The sequence below is a fragment of the Leucopleurus acutus genome, assembly GCF_964270905.1.
Source record: "Leucopleurus acutus genome assembly, chromosome: 8".
Classification (NCBI taxonomy): domain Eukaryota; kingdom Metazoa; phylum Chordata; class Mammalia; order Artiodactyla; family Delphinidae; genus Leucopleurus; species Leucopleurus acutus.
In genome coordinates, this window is record NC_139151.1 from 16,162,946 (window position 1) to 16,189,497 (window position 26,552).

General features: G+C 42.9%; 1 protein-coding gene across 1 annotated transcript in view; it reads left to right on the forward strand.

Annotated features, from left to right (window-relative positions):
- The first annotated feature begins 17,688 nt into the window (after nt 1-17,688).
- SIK3 (SIK family kinase 3) overlaps nt 17,689-26,552 on the forward strand; it is a 248,309-nt gene continuing 239,445 nt past the window's right edge. Inside the window, exon 1 of the mRNA XM_082845541.1 lies at nt 17,689-17,967. Coding sequence (XP_082701667.1) covers nt 17,695-17,967 — 273 coding nt within the window. The 5' untranslated portion in view covers nt 17,689-17,694. The remainder of the gene's footprint in view (nt 17,968-26,552) is intronic.

Here is a 26,552-nt window from a genome sequence, read left to right on the forward strand (position 1 = left end):
AGAAACATAATACAATTCACCACAGAGTTAACTTGAATAAAATTGTTTGCGACCTACTAAAAGCTAGTTTAGAGTAGGGTTCTTATAGTAATTTCTAGTTCTTTTCTTACTGAGGTCTTTAAGCAGTTATGGCTTGAAGACTTCTGGTCTCCTCTGCCCATCTCTTTCAGATTCTGCTGCTCCACTCTCTATGCAACACTGCTATTCCTGTCCCATCCGATCTAGGTTAGGATGTGACCTCTTGCATCAGGGCCCTTATTGTTAGTGGACAATTCTCCAGCTCCTCATCTGCAATTGCTTACCATTCCTTTTTGGTACCCAACTCCTGGCCACCTTCTTACAGAAGAGGTTTGCTCATATTATCACTTCTTGTGAAATGCCCACTTCCCAGGAATGAGTTCTCTTTTCATTTGTCTGACCCTTCAGGTTTCTGTTCTGAGCGCTTATCTGAGCCCTTGGTGTTCTTGCCACCTCTCTTGTAGAGATGAGGAAAGTAAGACTCTTTTCCTTTGGTAGGAAGAGTAACTCCTTGATTAGAGTCTGACTGTGCCCCAGGGAATAGATACCTAGGTATCTTACACAGATACACTTTCTGTATCTGGCAGGTAGTTTTCACCCAGTGTGAGGTGGACTCCATTACTTCCCCTCTAGATTATAAACTCCTTGAGGGCGGGAACTGGGTCTAATTTATCTTGGCACCTCCTGTAACATCTAGCACATTTGCACAGTGTCATTTTCATAGTGGACTGATTCAGCAACAACTTATTAAGTGCCCCTGATCCTAGGGATGCCAAATAAACACAGCTTCTGTCTTCATAGAAACTACTTGTCTTGTTGTGTTGGAGGTTGGGACCAATGAAAAAAGAGAGGCAGAGAGGTGATAACTGAGTTGGAATATAGGCAAATAAGGGATCATTGTACTATTCTCTTTACATTTCTGTGTTTGAAATTTTTCATAATAAAAAGTTTTAAAAGGTAGAGAAAGGGGAGGTGTCCTGGGCAGAATGGGACTCCGAGAATTTAAAAAATAAATAAATAAAGCAATCAACCAATGTTATGGACTAAATATTTGTGTTCCCCACAAATTCACACGTTGGAGCCTTAACCCCCAATGTGCTATTTGGAGATAGACCTTTGGGAAGTGATTAGGTTTAGATGAGGTCATTCGGGTAGGACCCCATGATTGGATTAGTGTCCTTATAAGAAAAAGAAGAGACCAGAGCTCCCTTGCTTTTTGCCATGTGAGGACACAGCCAGGAGGCTGCCTTCTCCAAACCAGGAAGAGAGCTTTCACCAGAACCTGACCATACAGGCACCTTGATCTTGGACTTCCAGCCTCAAGAATAGTAAGAAATAAATTTCTGTTGTATAATATCATGTGATATCACTTATATGTGGAATCTAAAAAAATGATACAAATGAGTTTATTTACAAAACAGAAATAGACTTACAGGCATAGAAAACAAACTATGCTTACCAAAGGGGAAAGGGAGGGAGAGGGATAAATTGGTAATTTGGGATTAACAGATACACACTACTATATATAAAATAGATAAACAACAAGGACCTACTGTATAGCACAGGGAACTGTATTCAATGTCTTGTAATAACCTATAATGGAAAAGAATCTGAAAAAGAATATACATATATACACACATATATGTATACATATATAACTGAATCACCTTGCTGTACACCTCAAACATTGTAAATCAACTATAAATCAACTTCAAAAATTTCTGTTGTATAAGTCATCCAGTCTCTGGTGTTTTGTTATGGCAGTCTGAGCTAAGATAACCAGCAACCAGAATTAAGTAGAGGATGTGGTCAGAATTGATCTTACAATAATTTGATCAAGGGCTTTGTAATTTGAGGGCCATCAGGGCAGTATATACAGCCCCAGAAGCCTGAAATTTACCTTTACATGCTTAGAGGAGGACTGGTACCTGAAGCCCAACTGGGACTCTTAATTTTCTCCTCTTCACCCTTTCTAGGATCTGTAGCCCAGAGAGTAGCTATTCTATAGCAATAGGAAGAATGCACTGGTAAAATCCTGCCAATAGCTGTTTCATCTCTTTTGCTCTAGGTATATTCCAAACTTCTCCCAATCTCAGAAGTGGTGGGATCTTGGGACAGGGAAGGAGTTTGTCAGTGAAAGGATCAGCATTCAAGGAGAAAATCGTGTCTTCAGGCTCCTATGTTTTATGAATTTCTTAGCTTTTCCCCAATCATTTCAACAAGTCTGTTGAAGGCTCCAAAGTTTCAGTTGAATAAGTTGCTTGCAAACTCTTGATAGTGGTGGAAAGAAGAGTAAATAAGGGTGCCACCGCCTATGCCTCAACTAAGACTTATTGATTTAGAATTCCTGAGGCAAATTTCCTAGCTGAATATTAGGGGCACTAAAGGTTAAGAACCACTGATTTTACACCCTTTTCTTTGGTTACATTCAGGAAACAAGCTTATAAACTTTGAAACTTTTATTATCATCATTAAGTTTCATTTGATTTACTTGTGACTTAGCTAGATCGCTGGTTATTGTCTCTCCTCCAAAACAGGAGACTGAAAAATCCTTTCCACCATAGGAAATCCTAAAGGAGATTCAGCTTCCAATTCATTGAGTAGTCACCTTTAATATAAATTCAGGATTAAGGACAATCAATTTTTCTCCCTACCTCCATAGCTTCATCCCCAATGTATTAAAGATGCAAAGGGAACACCTGCCTCTTGTTTTCAGGGAAGATAGAGTGTTGCCTATGGCAACCACCACACCACTTGAGATTTACTGCTGCAGGTTCCCTAAGCAACACTGGCGACCATCTTTGCAGGGACTCTTCAGTGGGCAAGGGCTATGCATAATCTAGATCTATTGTATCACCAGCTACCACTTGTTTCTGACTTTTTTGGGAGACATGAGAGACTCAACCAACCTATTCACCAGGGGTAGAGCTAAGGAGCCTCTGTCTCCTTTGGGTCCCTGGGGCAAGGGAGAACACAGAGAAGGCTTTCTTTGGAAAAAGCAGAGGCAGCAGCTTCTCCGGGTATAGGCAAATGGCAAGAATTACCTGCGAGGTAGACTTGCTACCTCTTAGTCTGGCACAGTGGTGTTAAAAAGGGCTCTTTTAAAACTCACTTGGCACTTTGGGTGTTGGAGAATTAATAGTTGAATGTTTGCTCTATGACTTGTGGGCTAAGAGGCATCTTTCAATATTTAATCATGCATGGTGAACAACTTCAAGGTCCAGTGGCCACCTCCTCTGTGATGTCAGTGATTCCAGTCTACTGACCTTTTTTGTTAACTGAAATGACTGTATTACATGAACTTTTTTGCTGGCCTTTTACCGGTCACCTGATAATACAGGGGCCCCATCCCTCTGCAAATCCCACCCCCACCCCAATGTTCCTGGATGCTCCATAGGCTACCTAACATCCTTCATTCCCAAAATATCCGCAATGCTTGATCAAGAGCTGCTGCTGCTCTAAGCTGAGCTATGAACACTGCCTCCGACCACGCTGCCTGGCATGGCAGTTTCTGCTAGGGACTGTCACCGCTCTGATGGCAACAATACACACATTGTCGCATTCAGTTATTGTGCTGCAGTCCTTGCTGGAAACTGACACCTCTGCAGGCTGGCACTGCCATGACTCTGCTCTTTCTTCCGGGTTCTCTGGGTCTTTCCCATTGCTCCACGGGGTGTCTACTGGGTATCAGAGGAGCACATGGTTTGCAGCAGGGGAGGCAATAATTTCTATCACTCTTTTGTGTTATACACTCAGAGAGTGGTCCCAAAGCATGTTGTTTGAGCTCCAGTGTGTTATAGAGATAGGCAAACAGCTCTTTTCAATGTCCATAGACTTGTCTTTTCTCTGAGGCCTGGATCTTCAGCTAAGTGTTTAGGGCAGTGTTGCATTTGAGTAGTAACAACCACACTCCACACAGGTGACCAAGGCACTAATTCTTGGTGTGCCTGTCATGCCTGATTCCATATTCCCCTAGGAGGAGGTCTCTCATATAAGGCACCACAGGCTTCCGGCAAATAAACTTCCTTAAAGCCACCCTACCAGCGAGCCAGACACAGCAGCCCTAACGGAGTCACCTGCAATGGACAAGATGAGATCCCTGATCAACCCTGTGCAGGCATGTGCTATCCTAAGGCTTTTCATGTTTGTAAGCCTTATTTATACTTATAGGATCACAAGATACTGGAGATCAGAAACCATGCTTTCTACTTCTTTTGTATCTGTAACACTAGCATAGTCCCATAACTATCCTAACATTCAGCAAAACAAACCTACACAACTCTCCATAATTTGCAAAGTAGTTTTATAAACATTACCTCATTTAGTTTTTATAACCACCCTGTAGTTAGGTTATCAGTATCTTCATTTTGCAGTTGAGATGTTCCAAGCTGTCAAGATGTCCCAAGATCCTCAGTGGTGGAGCTGAGCCTTGACCCTCTATTAACTGACTCCAGTGAAGGTCTCTTACCATTACGGCACTGCTGGCGCATCAGGGACCACCTACAGTGCTTATACTCTCAATCTAGCTTCAATCTTCCCTCTGTATGACCTCTCTTTATCCTCCCTATCTCAGCAGGAGGTGAAAGAGGACTAAGGACAACACTTTTGTTTTCTAGTTTTGGTTTAAGATTCTTTTAAATTATTTATTTATTTATTTACTTATTTATTTATGGCTGCGTTAGGTCTTCGTTGCTGCGCGCAGGCTTTCTTTAGTTGCAGTGAGCGGGGGCTGCTTGTCATTGCAGTGCGCGGGCTTCTCACTGCAGTGGGCTTCTCATTGTGGTGGCTTCTCTTGTTGCAGAGCACGGGCTCCAGGCACGCGGGCTTCAGTAGTTGTGCCTCGCGGGCTTAGTTGCTCCGCGGCATGTGGGATCTTCCCAGACCAGGGATTGAACCTGTGTCCTCTGCATTGGCAAGCGGATTCTTCACCACTGCGCCACCAGTGAAGTCCAGGGCAACCCATTTTTATTTCATCATTTTTCCTTTCTTTTTCAACTTGCTCTCTTGTGTTTGGGGTCTTCTCTTGCTTGGACCTCTGAGACCTTGTTGTGGACTGCATGTTTGTGTCTGCCCCAAAATTCATATATTGAAGCCCCAACCTCCAATGTGATGCCTTTGATAGGTAATTAGGTTTAGATGAGTTCCTGAGAATGGGGTCCCCATGATGGGATTTGTGTCCTTATAGGAAGAGAGACCAGAGCTCTCTTTTTCTGAGAGGTGAGGACACAGCAAGATGGCAGTCATCTCCAAGCCAGGAAGAAACTCTTCCTCCCGGAACTGAATCTGCTAGCATCTTAACCTTGGACTTCTCAGCTCCCAGAATTATGAGAAATAAGTTCCTGTTGTGTAAGTCACCCAGTCTATCTATTTTGTTCTGGCAACGTGAGCTAAGTAATACAGACCTCATAGCCCACTCTTTCTTTGCCTTTGACTCCCAGATCTCTCAACTGCCATAGTAATGGTAAGGAGAGGATCCCTCGTTGCTGCTTTGGTCCTTTGGTTCCTCGGCTTTTCTTGACTTGCTCCTGGGAGGAAACAGTGTGAAGGCAAAAGTGCTGGCTTCATAAGGAGAGAGTCAGAAGATGTCGTTTCAGATTCCAACCCTGCTACTATCTGTGTGAGCTCAGACAAGTCCTTTCATAGCTTCATCCCTTTAAGGCTCAGTTTTTTCAGCTGCAACATAAGGGGATTGAAAAACAAGATACAGGATCCTTTCTGGTATGAAATGCTCTGATTTTATCGAGTTGAACTGGCATCCTAGGTTCCTCCTCTGTTGCTTTCTGTCTCTTGACTACCCAGCATTCCTTTTTATCAGCCACAAATTCCGACATTCTATCTGTCCCTCTTTCTAAGTGCTGATCATATATTTCATATTATCAGATGCAATGCTAATGTACACCTCGGCTATTTCCCTGGGAAAGGAAATTTTTGCTACAGAATCAACTACAGCATAGTATTGTCTTTGTAAATTAAAGAAAAAAATTTTAGACCAGCTTCTCAAAGACAGGGAGTTCATTTCACTGAAGCTCGTTCATGTACACAATGTAGGAGGTGTTTATGGCTTGTTGGTTTATATAACTTGAAGTTAAGCGGTCTGCTCTGTTTTGTTTTAGATCTTTTCTTTATCCCACTACTTTTGATGTACTTTGCGCAGCTTTGCTGTACTGTCTTCTATGGAAACTTTGCTAACCTCTTTCCATTATTTTGGTGTGGTAAGTGAATATTATTCTAGTTCTTTCCCCAATTCATACCTCAAACCCCATCCCGGAGGAGATGTAATTCATGATCTCCTCTTGGGTCTGTCACATACTTGGAACAGCTGGTCCCGTGACTGTATCTTTGCTGCTGTGAAACCCCAGCTTTAGCGGTATGCATGTTCAATTTTTTTCCCCCCAAGTCGACAGGGTTGGTTTGCAAACGGGCCCCCTTACACAGAGGGCAAGGAGAGAATGAAGAAAGAGGCCAACCTCTCCAAATTGGTAGGTGGCAGGTTTAATAAGCAAGGGAACGTATTTACAACGCTTGTCTTGGGCGGAGGCAAGATGAATAGGTCTCCATACCCCCGCACTAGAATCTTAAAAGTTTATATAGAGGTCTTAACTGGGTTCAGTCACATATTCAGTCCAGATGGGTTCCACAACACCCTACTCTCTCAAGGCTGCATCCTTGGAACAGCTCCTACTGAGGGAAAGGTAGGCAGAGTGTACCTTCCAAGGACAGGGAAGGGAGTGAGGAACCTCCAATTGCCCGGGTCCACCTGAAGGGTCAGCCAGCAGTCACATCCTTTTGATGACCTCCTCCAACATACAGGGTACTACATAAACACGTGGTAGCTGAAAATAATTCAGCCCAGGAGACTACAATCAACAACCCTTGGGGTCTATCAACAAGGGATAGACAAGAAATAAGCAGACATTGCTACTGCCACCGAACCAGATGAGCTTTTTATAACTGTGAGGGATTCTGCAGGGACTGCAGGACAAGGTTGCCAGCTGATCAGTGGGATCAGCGGTGTGGCCTATTTTTCTTTCTTTTTTTTTTTTGGCAGTACACGGGCCTCTCACTGCTGTGGCCTCTCCCGTTGCGGAGCACAGGCTCCGGATGCGCAGGCTTAGCGGCCATGGCTCACGAGCCCAGCCGCTCCGCGGCATGTGGGATCTTCCCGGACCGGGGCACGAACCCGTGTCCGCTGCATCAGCAGGCGGACTCTCAACCACTGCGCCACCAGGGAAGCCCTGTGCCTGGTGGCCTATTTAAGTCATTGCATATGAAGCTGGGTTGTATCTTTGAGAGCTCTTGTTCAATAAAATTGATGAATGGAAATGGGGAGACATTTTATTTCCTCCTCCTGTGAAATTCTCCCTCCCTGAGATATTTCTCATACACTCTTCTTTCCCTGAAGTGTGTGTTCTTTATAGAAATAAAACTGACTCTGATTCTGGATTCTACAGGTCGAAGAGTAGTTCAGACTTTAACCCTCCCCACTGGCTTCCCTGAAAGCACCTCTTCTCACAAAGACCTTGGTGCTTGGATGAAAAGCTTGATTCCTGCCCCCACCCCCACCCCGTCTTTACTGAACTCCTTTTAGCTGGGTCTCTATTGGTAGAGAATTTCTTCCTGATGAGTTTCTCTTTAATAAAAAAATTTATCACCTTTATTGAGATATAATTCACATATCATAAAATTAACCTATTTAAAGTGTACAAGGTAAGGGTTTTAGGATATTCCCAGACTTGTGCAATCATCACCACAATCTAAGTTTTGAATATTTTTATTACCCGAAAGGGAAATGCTGTATCCATTAGTAATCATACCCATTCCTCCCTATAGCCCAATGCTGCCAGCCCTAGCCAACCACTAATCTAATTTCTGTTTCTATGGATTTGCATATTCAGGACATTTAATATATATGGAATCATACAATATGTGACTTTTGTATCTTCTTTCACTTAGCAAAATGTTTTTAAGGTTCATCTGTTGTAGCATGTATCAGGACTTCATTTATTTTTATTGCTGCATAATAATCCATTATATGGATATACCATATTTTGCTTATCCATTCATCAGTTAATACACATTGGGTTGTTTTTGCTTTTGTGCTATTACGAATAACGCTGCTACGAACATTCGTGTACAAATTTTTGTATGAACATGTTTTCATTCTTCTTGGCTATACGTAGGAGTTGGAATTGATCATATGGTTACTCTGTGTTTGACTTTTTGAGGAACTGCCAAACTATTTTTCCAAAATGACTGTTCTATTTTGTATTCCCACCAGCAATGTATGAAAGTTCTGATTTCTCCACATCCTCACCAACTCTTTTTATTGTCTGTCTTTTTTATTTTAGCCATCCTAGTGGCCATTAAGTAGTATCTTACTGTGGTTTTGATTTGCATTTCCCTAAGGACTAGTAGTGTTGAGTATATTTTTATGTGCTAATTGATCATTTGTAGATCTTCTTTGAAAAAATACCTATTCGAATCTTTTGTCTACTTTTAAACTGGATTATTTGTCTTTTTCATAATAAGTTGTAAGAATTCTTTATATATTCTGGATACAAGTCTTTATCAGATATCTGATTTGCAAATATTTTCTCTCATTCGATAAGTAATCTTTTCACTTTCTTGATGGTATAGTTTACAGCACAAATTTATTTATTATTATTTACATTTTTATTTTGAAGCAGTCCAATTTATCATTTATTTGTCTGCTGTGCTTTTGGTGTCACAGCTAAGAAACCATTGGCAACCCAAAGTCATGAAAATTTACTCCTACGTTTTCTTCTAAGAGTTTTATAACTCTTACTTTTTTTTTTTTTTTTTTTTTTTTGCGGTACGCGGGCCTCTCACTGTTGTGGCCTCTCCCATTGCGGAGCACAGGCTCCAGACACGCAGGCTCAGCGGCCATGGCTCACGGGCCCAGCCGCTCCGCGGAATGTGGGATCTTCCCAGACCGGGGCACGAACCCGTGTCCCCTGCATCGGCAGTCGGACTCTCAACCACTGCGCCACCAGGGAAGGCCTATAACTCTTACTTTTAAGTCTATGATCTATTTTGAGTTAACTTTTTGTGTATGGTGTGAGGTAGAAGCCCAACTGTATTCTTTTGCATTGATATATATGATTTTATGCCAGTACCACACTGTCTTGATTTCTGTAGCTTTGTAGTAAGTGTTGAAACAGGGAAGTGTGAGTTCTATAACTTTGCTTTTTTTTAGGATTGTTTTGACTATCCTAGGACCCTTACATTTTCATGTGAATTTTAGGATCAACTTGTCAATTTCTGCAAAAGAAGTCAAGTAGGATTTTGACAGGAATTGCATTGAATCTGCAGATCAATTGCAGGAGCATTGTCATCTTAACAATATTATGTCTTTCAATCTATGGACATCTTTCCACTCATTTAGGTCTTCTTTCAACAATGTTTTGTTGTTTTCAGTGTACAAGTCTTGCATTTCTTTTGTTAAATGTATGTCTAAGTATTTTATTCCTTTGGATGTTATTATAAGTGGAATTGTTTTCTTAATTTCATTTTCAGAATTTTCATTGCTGGTGTATGGAAATATAATTGATTTTTGTATATTTCTCTTGCAGCTTGCAACCTTGCTGAACTCACTTATTAGTTCAAATGGTTTTTTAGTGGATTCCTTAGGATTTTCTACATACAAGATCATGTCATCTGCAAACTGAGATAGTTTTACTTCTTCCTTTCCAATTTGGATGCCTTTTATTTCTTTTTTCTTGCCTAATTGCCCTTTCTGGAACCTCTGGTACAACGTTCAAAGAGGTGGAAAGAGTGGACAGGAGAGTTTTTAAAAGGCTTTATTTTCCCTGGAGACCTGGTTAGAGTCTAACAAATAACGACAGTGAAGTAGAATCAATGGCTTCCCACTTGTCCTGGGGACAGAACGAGATTAAACTACCTCTTTGGAGAAACTATTTTTAGCTCTTATGCAGTCTTGGGGTCATGATTTAATGGTAGTTAGGACTCTTTCATCTTTCCTTTCTCTCAAATCGAAGTCCAAATGGGATCTTTGCCAACTACCCCTTCTTGTACCTTTCTTCCAGCCTTCTGTTTCCTTGCAGGGGCAGAGTCCTATGTGCTCAGTTTTCTGGAGGGTGCTTGATTGCCCAGCAAACCCTTCACTTTTCTTTTGGCTTTTTAAGAAGTGCCATGGGATCCCCACATTTCTGCAAGATAAACTGCTCAGAACAAAGTTAGATTTTGGATGACAGCCCTAGAGCACCAGTCATGTCTGCCTGAACTCTCAGAAGAGAGAGAGTATTCACTTTCGGATAAAACTTTCCTATTTTTCTCTTACTTTACTTTTGCAAGTATATGCTGAGTGCTACAAGGTACCAGCACTGCATTAGGTTCTGTACATGTTGAAATAAAGTGATGAAGAAATGCTCTGAACATACAGAAGTCCTTGGCCTCAAGGAAATCACAATTTAACGGGGAGGCATTAATTTATTTAAGAAATATCTACTGAGTATTTATTGTGTCCCAGGCACAGAGTGAAGACCTGGATAGTAGCTAACAAAACAGATACGTTCCTGCCTATCTGGAGATTGCTATTTAGTTAGAGAGCCATTCATGTAAAGTGGTTAGACTGTTAAAAATAAGTTAGGCTGTTAAAAATGCTACAATAGATTAATAATAATAATAATCTTAGCAATCATTCGTAGAGCACCAATTATCACTACTTTATTTTAAATGTAGCAATTTATTCAATCCTCCCAATATTCCTGTGAAATAGGTGTTGTTATTATACCTATTTTACAGTTGAAGAACTGAGGCCCAGAGAGGTTAAGTAGTTTTCTTAAGATCACATAACGAATATGTTGTGGAGTCAGGATGTGAACTCATGCTTGGGAGCCCCAGGGGGGAAAAAAAGCTGTGACTAATTTTTACAGAGATTGTAAAACTCCTGCGCTGAGCTGTGCTTTAAAGAAGTAGTAGAATTTCAAATGACAGATGGGTGAGCTTCAAGGGTATTCCAAACACAAGGAGAAGCAGGAGCAAAAGTTAAGGAGGAAGTGCAGAATGTACTTTGACAGGAAAGGAGCCCACGGCACTCCTGGGTGGAGAAGGGCTGGGTGGGAAGATACACGAAATTTGAGAAGCTGAAAAAGAAGTTGCAGCCAGGTTGCAAGAGTTTGAATTGGACTTAACTGAACAATGAATCCATAAATACTTGATGCTTGGAAGTCACAGGAAAAAAATCTCTAGAGAAATTGAAGTTGTTATTAAAGTTGGTATGAAATGTAAGGATGGAGGATTTGATTCCTACTTTGGTTTCCACATCCAGCTTTTAGTGGAATGTGGCTCAACTCAGAGCTTAGAGTCGTGGTAGGGTCGGAGGTTAAACCCTATTATCCTACTTCATCATATCTTGCCCCTATTTTTAACTTAGAATTTAACTCAATGTTATCATCTTAATTAAGAATAAAAAGAAATTAGGGTGTTTTATTTTGAAAAATAGACTTAAAAACCACATACCACATGTTTAGTTTCTTAAAGGCAGATTATTGCATAAAATAAAGACATTATTATAAGTATAATCAGTAATTTTTACATATATGGTTTTAAATGAATTTTAGAAGGAAAAAATGCCACCAGGAGCTCATAGAGCTCCTATAGTGTTTTCACAGAGCACTTGCATTCTGCAGAAAGTTTGGAAATGCACACAATTTCTCAGACTGTTGCATAGCAATGATAAAAACATTGTAGTATTTTTCTTACATATATATTTTGAATAAATTTTAGGAGAAAAAATCATTGGCATCTTTTTTTTTAAACAGACCATAGACACTGGAATACTCTAAAGTTTGGGAAGACAACTCACTTCGGAGTTTCAAAGGCCTGGAATTGCTTCCAGATTCACCATGTCCTGGCTGTGTGAGCCAATCATCAGATTGGTCAAGTAAACTGACCATCTATAAAGTGAAATAATAACTACTTTATGAAGCTGTAAAAGTGCTTTCATTGGACATATAGAATTGCACCATAAACACAAATATGTCCAACCTCTAATCACTGAACTGTACATGCTTAGTCAACCAATCAAAACATTTAAAACTATAATTTTCTCTTTTTAACTCTGAAGTTAATCCATTTTTGCAGCCCTAATTCTATTCTCAATCTTCCTAATCTTTTGAAAGTGATTTGGAAAGCAGTATGGTGTTGTCTATATGCTTTTAGCACTGAGAGGGAGAAAATTAATACTTGAGTGCATGCTATGTACCAGACTCTAATCCAGGTTCCTCTACGTATGTATGATAGTTGATTCTTCTAAAAACCGCACGAAGTAGGAGTGATTTTCCAGAAAAGGAAACCAAGGCTCAGAGATGAACCTGGAAGTGGAAAAGCCCACTGGAAAGCTTAGGTCTAACTGTCTAAGCGAGGTCTAACCCTCACTCTTTTTACTCATTATTCCAGGCTGCCCTTTAAACATGCCAAAAGAATAAAATTATTTTAAAAATAAGAACAAACAGAAATAATTTCACCCTAAAGAAGTCTTTTAAAATGCCACGAGGACTCTAGGGATAACCGGAGACATCCCTGGGTGGCACAAAGCCACAGTTGTGGACTGTTATCCCAGCCCAAAGAGCCACTGTAACTTTAGCCCACTGTACTTTCTATTTGGCCATAGAGACATCCAGCTTCCTGGAGCCGGCTTGCATTTGGATTCCAGCTTCCTGGCTCCTGCTGTGGGATTGTGGTTTTCAACTGCCTGTAGTTTAAACAGAGAGGACTAGAAAGCCTAAGTGGAATGGAAAAGGGAGTCCAGCTAGGAATCATGTAGTTTAGAACTTTGACCAGCAGGTGTCGCTGCAGACAAGGGAGAGGGCTACTTTCGGCCTTAGAGGCAGATGATGGATTTTCTAGTTTAACTGAGGAAAATTGTGGTGGGAATGAAGCAAACAAAGGTAGATTAGCTATCTACAGAAATCAATCCCAATAGTATAAATTTTTCTTAACCAATAGCTGGAAAGGCTGGTAGAAAAATTAAGCAAACCCCAATTATAATGAAAGGAAGCTGCCGTAAAAACAGTGTAAAAACAGTGTTTCTGTAGTGTCTACCAAAACAATGCAGGGCTGTTTGAAGGTGAGCACTAAAAACTGAGAGGCAATTCCCAAGGCAGGTGTAGCAGAGATGATGGCTTTGTAGTCAGGAGAGATGTGAAGATAAAGTGAAAAGAGGAAAGCTGCAGTTCTGTTGGTTTAGACCCAGGGAAATAAAGAACTTCTGTCTAATGTAGACCTTTGAAGCGTGCCTTTATTTTCTGTGAAATGAGGTGAATTCCTAGAATTGAGATACACTTCTATATTCAAGGGAAAGAAAAGGATCCAAATATGCCAAAATCTTAATATTTGTTGAGTATCACACTTTTCATTTAAGAGAAAGAAAGAAATTGTTAAACATATATATATATATATATATATATATATATATATATAGTTTTTTTTTTTTTTTTTTTTGGTCGAGCTGTGCAGCATGCAGGATCTTAGTTCCCCAACCAGAGATCGAACCTGTGTCCCCTGCATTGGTGCAGAGTCTTAACCACTGGACCTCCAGGGAAGCCCCAAACATATTTTTTTAATTAGTGTAAATATTTGGGAGTTGATCACAGAGTAACTAAGTGTGACTTACCTTAAGGATCATATCCTTTTGTGAAAAAAGTTGTTCTGAATGAGCTCTTTTTCTTTACTAAATGTATTTTCCCACTGATTTTCCTTATAAAACCACAGGTGTATTTACCTGAGGAAAACATTGATCCCAAATGATAATATAGTCACATCTAAGAATGCAGAAAACCTTAAAACAAATCACACTTAAAGGTCTTTTGGATGATCTAAAGGGTAATTATTTAATAATAATCTAAAAATGCTTAAACCGTATCCTAGGACATATGCAAAGTAGTAAGGGTAATTTTTATGTTTCATTTAGTAGCTTGAATGGTTGCATTAAAAAGAAAAATGTGGGCAAGCAGGACAGAAAATCCTTGACCGAAAGCTGCTCTCAAGCCCCCTCCCCAAGATATTTTACAGCAGGAGACTATGTACTTACTTCGCTCAGACCTGTTTCTGGGCACCCAGAGGATGCACTTGGTCATGACTAGGTTGGTCTGGGATAGGAAAGGAAAGGCAAGAGCTGAGGTGGTAACTCAGAGCACTGCCCCAACAGAGAGAAGATGCACCTTCAGCTCACCCAGAGAACCAGGGCACACTGAGTGTCCTGACAATGTGTATCCAACAGTGACCTGATTTCTGTGTGACGGCAGAATTTATAACTGGTTAATAATGGCCTTGTTTGGGAATATGTGGCATGTAAACATTATATGATGTTGCCTTTTGTCATACAGAGTTTCTGAATAATGCTTCTGTGTCACTGAATGCTCATATAATGCTAGCTTCTTTCAGAGCAGTAATGAGCTGGGACAATGTAGAGTGAGGCGTTAGACTTTCTTCAAGGTTCCGATGCCTCTGAGAATCTATGGAGTTATGTGGTGAGGCTGCAGTTTCCTTTCGGGTTGTTGGTAAACTGCTCTGCAGACTTTAAAAGAGTTAATGTATTCCCTCCCACTGCTTATATCACTCCCCACTCAGACCTTAGGTCCTCAGAGGTTTTGCATCACTTCCAGAAGTTCCTAAGGGCCTATCCTATCCATCAAGAATGCCTTGGTTTGCCCTTTTCAAATTTTAGAAACAAAACGCAATGACATTATGGAGGAAAATGTCTCATTTTCATCTTTGAATCTATCTTTTGCTTTTTTAGAAAAGGGCAAATTGTCATGGTGGTGGATTGGAAGCTGGGTGGTGGCTAGCTCTGTCTCCACCCTGGACTGCAGGACTCCGAGAATCCAGCCCTCAAGCTACCCCTCTGAGTCTGCAGCAGGGCAGGAACACACCTTCCCGTCTGTTTTCTAAGGGCAGCAAAACTCCTGCACAATAAGTAGTGAGCCTCTTTCTGGAGCTACTTGCAAGTAAAGCCATCACTTCAATCAGTTTTGCTATCTGTTGTTCTTTATTGATATGCTTCGGTGCCTGCTCTGCCCTGTTCTCCAGAACCCTCCAAGTCTTCTTCTTCCCTGGGTCTAAACTGAGTTTTGGGGGGAACTACTTTTCCTACTAGCTACTACTCTGACAGGGTTTATAATCCAGTGGGGGAGGATCTCAGCTTCCAGAGGTAGGCTTCCTGGGTTTGAATGCTAATTCTAGGATTCACTTTCTAGCCCTATGACCATGGTCAACTCCTTTAATCCCTCTGTGCCTCATTTTCCTTATCTGCAAAATGGGGATAATAATATATTCTGTCTCACAGGGTTGTTCAAGATTAAGTAAGTTCATTTATATAAACTGCTTAGCATAGTGCCTGGCAAATTGTTGTTATTGTGAGTTCCTCCCAAACTTAACTTGGTTCTTGGTATTCAACAAATAATTATTAAATACATACATCTAAACTGTTTTCCTTTTTCCCTGATGATCTTCGTTCATCAATCCCCTCCCTAATTTTCTATATTATTCTCACCAAAGAGGACTCTTCAGAGAAATCTCCAGCAAGTCTTTGTCCAAGTCTCAATAGGACACAGCATCTACTGGCCTCTATCCATACAGGCACAGAGCATAAATCACATAATACACAGCATACACATTCTGGCCATTACTAGGGACAAGGGTGATCTGCCTGCCTCTTCTTCTGGGAAGTTAGACCAACGCTCCATTTTCTAGTTTCTCCCCAGAGGCTTCTTTGTTTTTGACACCCTCCAGAGAGCGGCAGAAGTTGCTGTACCTGATGTTCAAATGATCTCCATGGGTGGAGGAGAGGCTGTAAAGTTGTTACGAGAATGGTTTCAGTGCTGCTCTTGCAGCCCTTGGAGCAAAAGAGTTTTCCCCCTTGCCTTACTGCTCATAAATTTTCTGTTGAGACCCCCATCCTCCTCCTTTCCTTAAGGAGATAGGATAACTGGGACCCTGGGGCCCAGCACCAAAGTTAATGTACAGTCCCTGTTCGAGGCAGGTGATTAGGGTCAAAGTGATGAGAGGCTGGCCACATGCCATCATTTATATGCAATTGAATGAGCTCAACCAATGAAACGGCTTAACCACTGCAAGAAGCTGAGGACCACTTCATCCTTATCCTTATTTGCTAGTAAAGAAGCCAATTAGTGTTAATTGTGCTGGTAATTTGGAAGAGCAACCAGGGAATTGATTCAAGGCAATTGTGGAATGACCTCCCTGTCCTGTCCTAGTCCCAGCCATTATTCATAGTCAGATGGGGAATCAGAGAGCTAGTAAATATCTTTTGGTCAGAGAGAGTAAATAGGGGCTCTGCTTCTCATACATTCACAGTGCCCTGGGTGTCAGTTTTTAATATTGTACATGCAGTGACCTGACAACACAGTTCTGCCATCAGGAGAGACATAGATGTGGAGGGGTCAGGACTGGAAGGAGGAATACATTTCAGCATTGGAGTGCTCACAGCCTTCCCTGCTCCCCACTTACCTGACCAGACCATCTCCTTATTGACAGTCCAGTAGCCTACCCCTCCCCGGCCCTACCTGAAGCTGTTAAAGCCCATCTACTTAATAAAGGGTGGGGGGGAAAGAGGGGGAAACCCGGGAGATAGTGAGGGCTCTGGAGGGTGTGGAATGGCAGATAACACAGGAGAGAAGAAAAAGGGATATGAGATTTACTACTGGAATTTGATTTGATCACCTTTAATGTCCTTGGAGAGTCGCTGGTAAGGGTGAATTTTTATTTTATTATTCACTTATTTTGCCCAACAGACGTAACGCATTTAACCATGACGTGCACCACTGCTTCATCAGGGTTCTACAAGTGACAGAAATAGGACGCAGGCACTTCTTTGACAATCATCTAGCTATAGACTTATTCAGAGACGGGGTGGGAGGAAGGAAAATGACGTCCCTGCTCTGGCCCTCACCCACCCAATGACTGGAATGCGTGTTTGGGCTGGTTTCTCCGCCCTTGAGCACGCAAATCCTAATTTCCCCATTCCTCTACATTCGGTGACAATTAGAGTGGTTGTACCGGGTGAGTTGCGTTTTTTAAGAGGAAGGAATTTTACTGAAGAATTCCCCTGCCTTGCTTCCGACTTGGTTACAGTTGCTTCGATACTGTAGCTATTCCTGCCTTTGGGGCTTCAAGGGCTAAAGTGGGACAGTGCTAATATTTCTGGTGATGAGGAAATACTTTGTTTTAAAGGAGCCTGGGTGATTGCCGAACTGGGACAGAGGTCACACTAGGGGTCACATTAGCTGTTCCGGGGGATCGAGGGCTGGTTTGGGTCAGGCATAAGCACCCCCGACTCCGGCAACGCTGCGGCGGCTTGGAACCTGCTGGCACACTGGCGGTGCCCACTGTCTCCTCCCCGAAGGGGGGCACCCGAGAGCCGACACCCGAGAAACCGTGCCCACGCGGGAAGGTCGAGCTCGCCGGTGAGGTCACGGTTGCCATGGCTCTAGGCAGTGACGCGCGTCGGCACGTGACGAGCGGTTGCCATGGCGCCAGGCCCCGGCGGCGCGGGCGCTCCGCCTCCCGGAGTGACGTCCCCCGGCTCCCCCCCACCTCTTTTCCCGCCCCTCTGCCCCTTCCCCCCCTCCCCCCAGCCGGCTCCCCGCGGCCCCGGAGGTTTCACTGCACAACAAGATGGCGGCGGCGGCGGCGAGCGGAGCTGGCGGGGCTGCCGGGGCCGGAGCGGGGGGAGCCGGGCCGGCGGGCCGCCTGCTGCCTCCGCCCGCCTCGGGGCCCCCGGCCGCCCCCGCTGCTGTGCCCCCGGCGGCTGGCCCGCCGCGTCCCTCAGCCCCGGCCTCCCGCGGGCCGGTGCCTGCCCGCATCGGCTACTACGAGATCGACCGCACCATCGGCAAGGGCAACTTCGCTGTGGTCAAGCGGGCCACGCACCTCGTCACCAAGGCCAAGGTAGTGGCGCGGTGGGACCGGGCGGCGGCGGGGCTGCGCGGCCCGGGACCGTCCGAGTGCTGAGGGCGCAGGAGAGCCCCGCGACACCGAGGCTGAGGGGTCGGCGCGGGAGCGGGGCTCGGGAGAGCGTTTGGGACCGGGGAAACGGGTAGGGGGCTGTCGGGCGAGAGTGCGGAGAGGGCGAGCAGAAGGTGGGGGACACCGGGGGACCCGGGAGAGGGTAACTGCACGGCAGAGGGGACGCAGGGGGCCACTGAGCGCGGGGACCTGGGGAACTAGGGAGCCGGGGATGGGGAGGGGGCTCCCTGGGCTGTGCGGAGGGTCGTAGAAGGGATGATTGGAAAGAAGAGGTTTGGAACTCTCCCGGAGCCAGGAGGCAGTAAGCTAAGAAGCCTTTGGAACCAGCAGTTAGGAAATCCTAAGGGAATGAGGGCAGGGGAATAGGAAATGTGGACCAGGAGGATGGGGGGAAAACGGGTGAAACCGGCAGCCCGCAGATGTGGGATTATGAGGGGAACGAGGATAGCTGGGGCACGTACCAGGGGTATGTGGTGGGTACAGGGTACTGAGAGGTATGAGGGACCTGGTACCTTTTGACAGAGGCACCAATCAGCATTTGATCGTCCAAGACTGATAGATGGTGGGAATGGGAGTCTGAGGACAGACAGGATTATTGGAGGAGGCGATAAAAAAAATGGGGAAATATGGAGGAAGAAAAGCACTTTATTTTTCTGCAGGAAGGGGGTCAGGGAACAGAGGCCCAAGGGGGGCCCAGGTTTGTGGTGGCCCTAGGTACTCAGGGGTTAAACAGTTTGGGAGAGCTGGATTGCTGGTTATATTTAGTTGTTGGAGGGTCCAGAACTGTGGGCCTTATAGAGCCCAGGGTGGGCTGTCAGTGGTGAGGGGAAAGCCTGGTGACTGAGGAGGTGTGTGAGGAACCCAGACACTCATGGGGCCCTTTGGTTCCCAAGGGATTTGTGGAGCTGTGGTGGTGAAATTGGGCAAGGTCAGTTAGGAAGCCATATCCGTTTAATATTTTACATAGAAAATTCATTTTTGGAGGAAATATGGTTGGCTCTTTCCTGTGGTCTTCTTTGGGAGTATTGGAATCGAAGACCCGAGGAGGAATTGTTTGATTTTGACAGGACTCACAAGCCCATTTGTACTCCGGATTTCTTTCTTTGCTCCGTCTCTCACTTGAATGAATACTTTAGATGTAGTCATTCATTATATTTAAAGCTGCAATTTGTGTTTCCCTCACCCTGACTAACGAAGAACTGTTACAGCTGCTGCTGCTTCCTACCAAAGCCGCGTCAATTCCCCTCCCCTCCTCAGCCTAGCCTCTGGTTCTTGTCACCTACCTTGTTTCTGCTCTTATGGCAGCCCCTTGCTTTCAGAAGGCAGTGACTTACCTCTGCCTTGTCTCCTGCTCACTTATGACCTGAAGTCCCTTTTTCCCTCCTTTCTGTCAGACTGTTAGGGGCCCTTCTTAGCAGGGTGGCTTTGGGGGGTGGCTGTGGAAAATTGATTGGTCAGTTTCACTTCCTCTGGGGGGGGGCCCTTCAGCCTTTCTGTCAGTGTCTGTCAGAGGGCCTCAAGTCTGCAGGTCTGAGCGGAATGAGATCCCAAAGTGCCAGGTTTCCTGGTGCTCCCCTCAGCCCCCTGGCGGGGAGTAGACTGAGCCAAGACTCTGGTGCATCTCTGCCCCCCTGAGTGTTTCCAGTTGTGTTTACTGTTAGCCAAGCCAAATTTATGTTTACAAACAGCTCTAGTTGTTGGAGCCTTGTTCCTTGTTTTGGTATTTCCTTTCGCCACGGCCTCCCCCTCCCACCTAAGTAATCATGTCGAGCTCCTGTGATTATTTTGCTCTGACCTCTGGGGGACAGACTCTATGAACTTAATTGGTTGCCTGGTTTATGGTATCTCTGGTTTAAAGAATTTTGTATCTTACAGCCCTTGGATACACCAAAATATTGATTAAAAAAATCTGTGACAGAGAGGGTTGAATATTTTTGTAAATGTAATTGCAAACAGTTGATTCTTGGCTTTATATATAATAGAGACATTTCTATCTTCAGTAGTCAGCAAAGCCAGTGGCTAATTATGGCTGGTCTCCCCGCTTTCTAATTTTCCAGTGTGTGTGTGTGTGTGTGTGTGTGTCTGTGTCTAAGTTTTTCTCAAAGTCTTTGGTATCCTTTAGGACTGCAGCATTTTAAACATCAGCTTGTTTATAAATGGGTGTCACTGTTTATGTTGGTTTTTTCTTTGATCATTTGTGGTGTGCAGTTATGCAATTCCTATGCATGGAAATATTCAAAATCTTGAATGAGGCTGAAATGGCTTGGGCAATGAGTTGCATGTGTGACAGGACCACACCAGCACTCATTTGCGTTTCTGTAGCGGTGTGCAATTTCCTAGTTACAGTTATAGGCACCCTGTGTTTCTCTACTTAACTTACTCTGACGACATGAGTGAAGCTTAATTCACAAGGAGCTGTCATGTGCTCTGAGTAAATGATGAACGTATTTTGGCCTGCTTCATGCTTATCTGAATCCACTTTGGAAAGGTTTCTCAAATGCTGACAGCTCAGATGTGTCTAAGAACTGTTGACATACAGTATGATGGCCTATTGAGGCCATGGTTTGGTTATATAATGGCAAGGAAGGTGCCTGGGTATTGGCAGTGGCAGAAGCTGCTGTTCCGTTACTCAGGTAGATGGATTTTTCTCCCATGCACTGCAGTGTTTATCTTACTTCTTCAGTCAAGCCACTTGGAACCAAAGAGAGCTAGCTATTTTTTTTCCCCATCTCTTTTCAGAATGTATCATGTTTTTTGTTTGATTTTTTTGGAGGTATGTGATTTTTTTTCTTTCTCCTTTTTCTCCCTGTAGGCCACTGAATGGTCTAGGTCTTTCCGATAACCATATATAACCATCAGACTTAGGTAATTCAGATGATATTTGTGTTGTCTGAAAGAGGTTAGGTAATAGGTGTTTTCTGAACATCAGAGGAATACTTATGGTCACCTTTTCTTACACACATTACCTATTCCATGGACTGAGAGGCTAAAGTAAACTTTATTTATTGACTAAGCTACTGTGCTCGGTCCAATAATAAGTGGTAAAGCTGGCCCTTTCCCAAATTCTGTTAACTCTCAAACCTCCTAGATCAGGACTCTGGGATGAATAAAATTAGTAGAGAAAGGGAAATATTTTCCTATTTGGTTGTTGGTGACTTTTGCAGCACGGCATTCATGAGCTCAGACTTAATATTGGCAGCACTGCAGTGCTTAGAGCGTCACTGCAGAACAGTTAACAGGAGAGAATATTCATCTGTGACATACTTTGGTCAGCAGCTCACCCCGGCTGTCTTTGTCCTACCTTCTTTGAGTTCCCTTTTCTGGAGGCGCCTTGGTCTGAGATTCTCTGGCCCTATTCTTTTGGTAGGACACTATAAAATATTAAAGAGATTGAAAAAAAGAAAAGATTTTCTCTTCTCAATTGCTTATTTGGTTGCCTGTACCTAATCATACTTTCACTGGTTGGATGAATGGGAACGAAGAGTAGATATATTTTGTATGCATTTAAAAAAAAAGCATACATGACTATAAAAGCCATTGATCAAATACTTTAAAAATGTATTTTAACAAATATATTGATATATCACCTGCCTGTTTATTGGTTTGTGGTAAGAGCTTGAGCTTTGGATGAGACTGCCTGGGTTTGGATCTTCTGCTACTTCATAGCTGGGTAATTTAACCTGTCTGTGCTTGGATTTCCTCATCTATGAAATGAGATAACAATAGTACTTACCTCACAAGTTTGGGTGTTATGAAGATTATATAAGATAATATATGTGAAACTATTAGAACAGATGTACCTGGCACATAGTAGGTATATAATAAATATTATCACCTTCTTTTTAAAAAATATTTATTCATTTATCTGGCTGTGCTGGGTCTTAGTTGCAGCACTCGGAATCTTTGTTGCTGTGTGTAAGATCTTTGTTGCGGCACGTGGGATTTTTAGTTGTGGCATGCAAACTCTTAGTTGCGGCATGTGGGATCTAGTCCCCTGACCAGGGATCAAACCCGGGCCCCCTGCATTGTGAGCACGGAGGCTTAGCCACTGGACCACCAGGGAAGTCCCTATCACCATCTTCTTCATCATCATCAGATGCAATAGTAACAAAAATGAGTAAGACATAGCCCCCTTTGTTTGCTTTTCACCACTTTGGAACAGTTCGTGAATGCCATTTGTTTAGTGTAGGTAGATGTCATCCTGATGATGTGCTGCTTTCAGGTTAAAAAAGTAGTTTGCTATTATTTCACGTGCCTCTTTGAGAGAGTGGATTTAATTCCTGTGGACTATGGGCTAATTTCATGCGATTGACATTTAAAAATATAGTTTTCCATTAAACTTTTAAAATAGTTATGAGACTTGTCTAATGAAAACTGTGACTAACACTGGCTTTTATTTGGGCTGCCTTGAATATTCAGGGTGTTTGTGTAGCTACACTTTGTCAGACTGGTGACAGAACAGAGTTTGAGTGCAGTCTTTTCTCCAGAGATTCCCTTAAATTTCATGGAGAATATGAACAAATATTCCTACAAGCTTAAGGAGACACTTGCACTTGGGTGCAGGGTGTGCTACCTAGAGGGCTAAGGTCAGGATTCTTAACTTGAGATATTACACAGAAAAAACATTGTGCTCCCTGACCCCCTTCCAAATACTGACGAGCCAGGACACATCTGTGTGCTGTGTGGTTTAGTGCAAACTCATTTCCACAAGGAGAACAACTCAAAGTGGGCCAATAGTATTATTTTCACTTCTAAGGATGATGCTTGTGCTCGTTAGAAGGCTGAAAACAAGATTCATTAGTAAATAGAAAAGAGAATTATGTCAAAAAGAAATTGAAAGCAAGATTTATATTAGTTACATTTGAGGAGGATAGTTCCATCCCTAGATAATCTAGAAATGACTATTGAAAGACAACTAACTTCATTTTGAGAAAGGTTTGTTGAAACTTTGTGAAGAGCTAAGACTGATTTGGACTAGTTTTTCCAGAGTCAAAATACCAGTATTCCACTTTCAGCATCAAAACTGTTTATTTTAACATTCTGACTTTGGTGCCAGCTCCCTAGAAAGTCATAGATCTGGCTCAAGCCAGAGGTGCCCAGACTAGTTATTTCTGTGCCAGAAGTGCTGTTTTCATTTTCCAAGCATCAATCTGGCTAATGTTTTCTAGTTCCTGGCATAAAAGAGAACAAAATGGATGCTTTGGAAGGAAAAAGAAATGTGCTCTTCTTACCAGAGCCTTTGTAAGTCTAAAAAACACCTAAAACTTCTCTGCACAGAGATGGAACCTTTCCCTTGTCCATTCATTCATTCAGCGTATGTTTACTGAATGCAGATTTTGTGTCAGGTTCTACTCTGGCTCTCGAGTACCCCAAAAACAAAAGAGAAAAAAAGCTCTTGCCTTCTTGGAACTTATTTTCCGATGGGAGGAGATAGGCAAGAAACATGTAAACAAATAATTTTATATAGTGACAAATACTATGAAGAAAATAAATGGGCTAGAGAGTGTCTGGGGCAGGGTGCTGGAAGGCCTTTCCAGGGTGGTGATATTTGAGCTGACAACTGAATGATGAGAAAGAGGCAGCTTGGGAAGATTCAGAAGATGGAATATTCAGTGCAGAAGGAATGGCACGTGCAGCGGCCTTGGGGTAGAAATGAACTTGGTTTGTCCAAAGATTAGACCCAAGGTCAGGGTGCCTAGAGCTTAGTGAACAAGAGAAAGGATGGTAAGGAATGAGATCAGAAAGTTAGACAGGGGCCAGATCATATGGGTCTTATAGGCCATTTTATGGAATTGGGTGTGAAACAGGGGACTGACCTCAGAAGATATCAAAGCAGAGCACTGACATTATCTGATTTATGTTTTTAAAAACTCATGTTGGGGGACTTCCCTGGTGGCGCAGCGGTTAAGAATCTGCCTGCCAATGCAGGGGACACGGGTTCAATCCCTGGTTCAGGAAGATACCACGTGCCGCGGAGCAACTAAGCCCGTGCGCCACTACTGAGCCTGCGCTCTAGAGCCCACGTGCCACAACTACTGAGCCCACGTGCCACAACTGCCGAAGCCCGTGTGCCTAGAGCCTGTGCTTCGTAACAAAGAGAAGCCCCTGCTTGCCGCAACTAGAGAAAGCCAGTGGACAGCAACAAAGACCCAACACAGAATGAATGAATGAATGAATAAGTAAGTAAGTTTATTAAAAAAAAAGATCTTAGAGATGTTCTATTCCAACTCTTTCTTTTCTAGAGTCTAGAAAGATGGACTTAACGGAATTTAGAATCTCAGGCTTTTAGGAGCCATCAAAGTAGTTTAGATCAATTATCTGTTAGACTCACAGCTCTCTCCTGTACCTCTCCCACCCCCCATTTGCCCAGAATCCTATAGCTAGTTAGTGAGGGAGGTAGAAATAGAATCGAGGTATCCTACTCCTAGTTAACTCTACCGTGACTCCTCCAATCATAGAAAACATTGCCCTTGCCCTCTGAATACTTACTCTTTCATTAGAGAAACAAGATACACCTACTAATTAAAGTCTAAGATTATTTATCCTCTCTATTAAACTCCAAAGATGAGAAGTCATGATGAGAGGAAAATTTTCCAAATAGGGGATATACCAACACTGTATTTAACCTGTCCTTTGGCATTGTTTCACTCTATCACCTCTGTCACTTACCTGCAGTCCTCCATAGGTACACTGCGTTGCCTTTCAATCTCCTACTCAAATGCCCCTTGGTGCTCCCTTGACATGACTGAGGTGTCAAAAAAGCCTTTCAAAATGATAAGGAAGTAAAAAGAGAAAGAAACACAGAAAAAGCAATGACCATAAACACAGTCTGCCTTATATAGTTTGCTCTTGCCACTATATCTAGCTCACACTCAGGGAACATGAGTAATTATACTTTTGCTGTGTTGGGTTGGTCTGGTCTGTCTTTGAAGGTACATTTCTTAGATGGACTCCTTATTTACCAGAACACTACCAGTTTCCAGGGAATAGTGCCATCTTATAACTCATTAAGAGAACTGGTCACCAAAATACATACCTTGATGATGCAGGTGAGGGCCAAGAGAACCATTTATCTAGGGCTCCTCTTATGTGGTTCTAGTTTCTCATCTAAGAGCTTGGCCTGTTCCCCAGGTGAATGACCTCACCCATCAGGTGAGTCCCTACCTCCTTTATAATAGGTCCCTATTATAGCTTGGTCCCTTCTGGCATAATAGTATAGTCATGCTGTCTTGTGGATGACTGATAACATCCAGAGGATGAAAATTGTGTACATTCTCATGGACTTTTGTCCATGGGAATGTGTATAATGACCTTGGCAATGTCTTTGAGAAGCCCTCAACAGTCTTGGATGAATTAGCTTGAGAGGGTTTCTTTTGGATCTGTTCAGAGTAAAATTCCATCAGCTAAGGACAAAACTGTTGGATGAGCCGTAGAGAAGTTATGTTAGAACATATGTCTGTTCAGGAGGTGTGTGATCCACTGTAGACCAGGAGTCCCTGGCCACATTGATAAGTATTTCTTCTCAGAATTTAGCTTGTCAGAGAGTTAGGAATCAGATTGTAAATACTCAGTCTCATTTCCCAGAAACTGAAAAGGAAGGAGATGCAAACCCATCGCCTGTTTAAGCTCCTCTGTGTAGGCTGGGCTCACTCATTTGGGTACTTTTGGCCAGTTATCTTAAACTATATTTAGGTATTGATTAGGAATTTCTGAGAAATCTTCAAATTTCTACCTAGTTTCAGCTCCAGTCCATGCTTACTAGCAGTAGGCTTTGCTTCTCTTTGCTCCCTCCAGAAGAATTGAATGTGAAATTTTAGGTTAACCAACCACATTTCTTGAGACTGAATTTTTTGGAGAAGAAATTTTTCATTCATTCATTCCAGCCAGCCAGCCAATAAGCTTTTGAAAAATTGTTTATCAAAAACTAGGAATGAATGATATATGGCACAAAATTCAAAACGTGCAAACTCGTATATAGTGAAATTGTCTGCCTGCCACCCCAGTGCCTGAGACACAGTTTTTTAGTCTTGTTTCCCCAGTATTTATTAAGGGCATCTCTGGATCAGTCCAAATGCTAGGTGCTGTTTGTTTTCTGGCAGTGTTTTGACATGCTTGAAATTTCTAAAAATCATTTCACTTAAAAAGAAAAAGAAGAAAATACCTAACTTTTAAAGCTGGTTAGGAGGCACAGGGTGATAATTTAATGTCAGCTCCATGTGGGCAGGGATTTTAAGCTATTGTTTGCTGCTGTATTCCCAGTGCCTACTACAATGCCTGTAAATACTCATTTAGTGAATGAATGTAAGGATTAAAAAAAAAAAAGGGTGCTTCCTTGGTGGCGCAGTGGTTAAGAATCTGCCTGCCAACGCAGGGCACACGGGTTCGAGCCCTGGTCTGGGAAGATTCCACATGCCGCGGAGCAGCTAAGCCCGTGTGCCACAACTACTGAGCCTGTGCTCTAGAGCCTGTGAGCCACAACTACTGAGCCCACGTGCCACAACTACTGA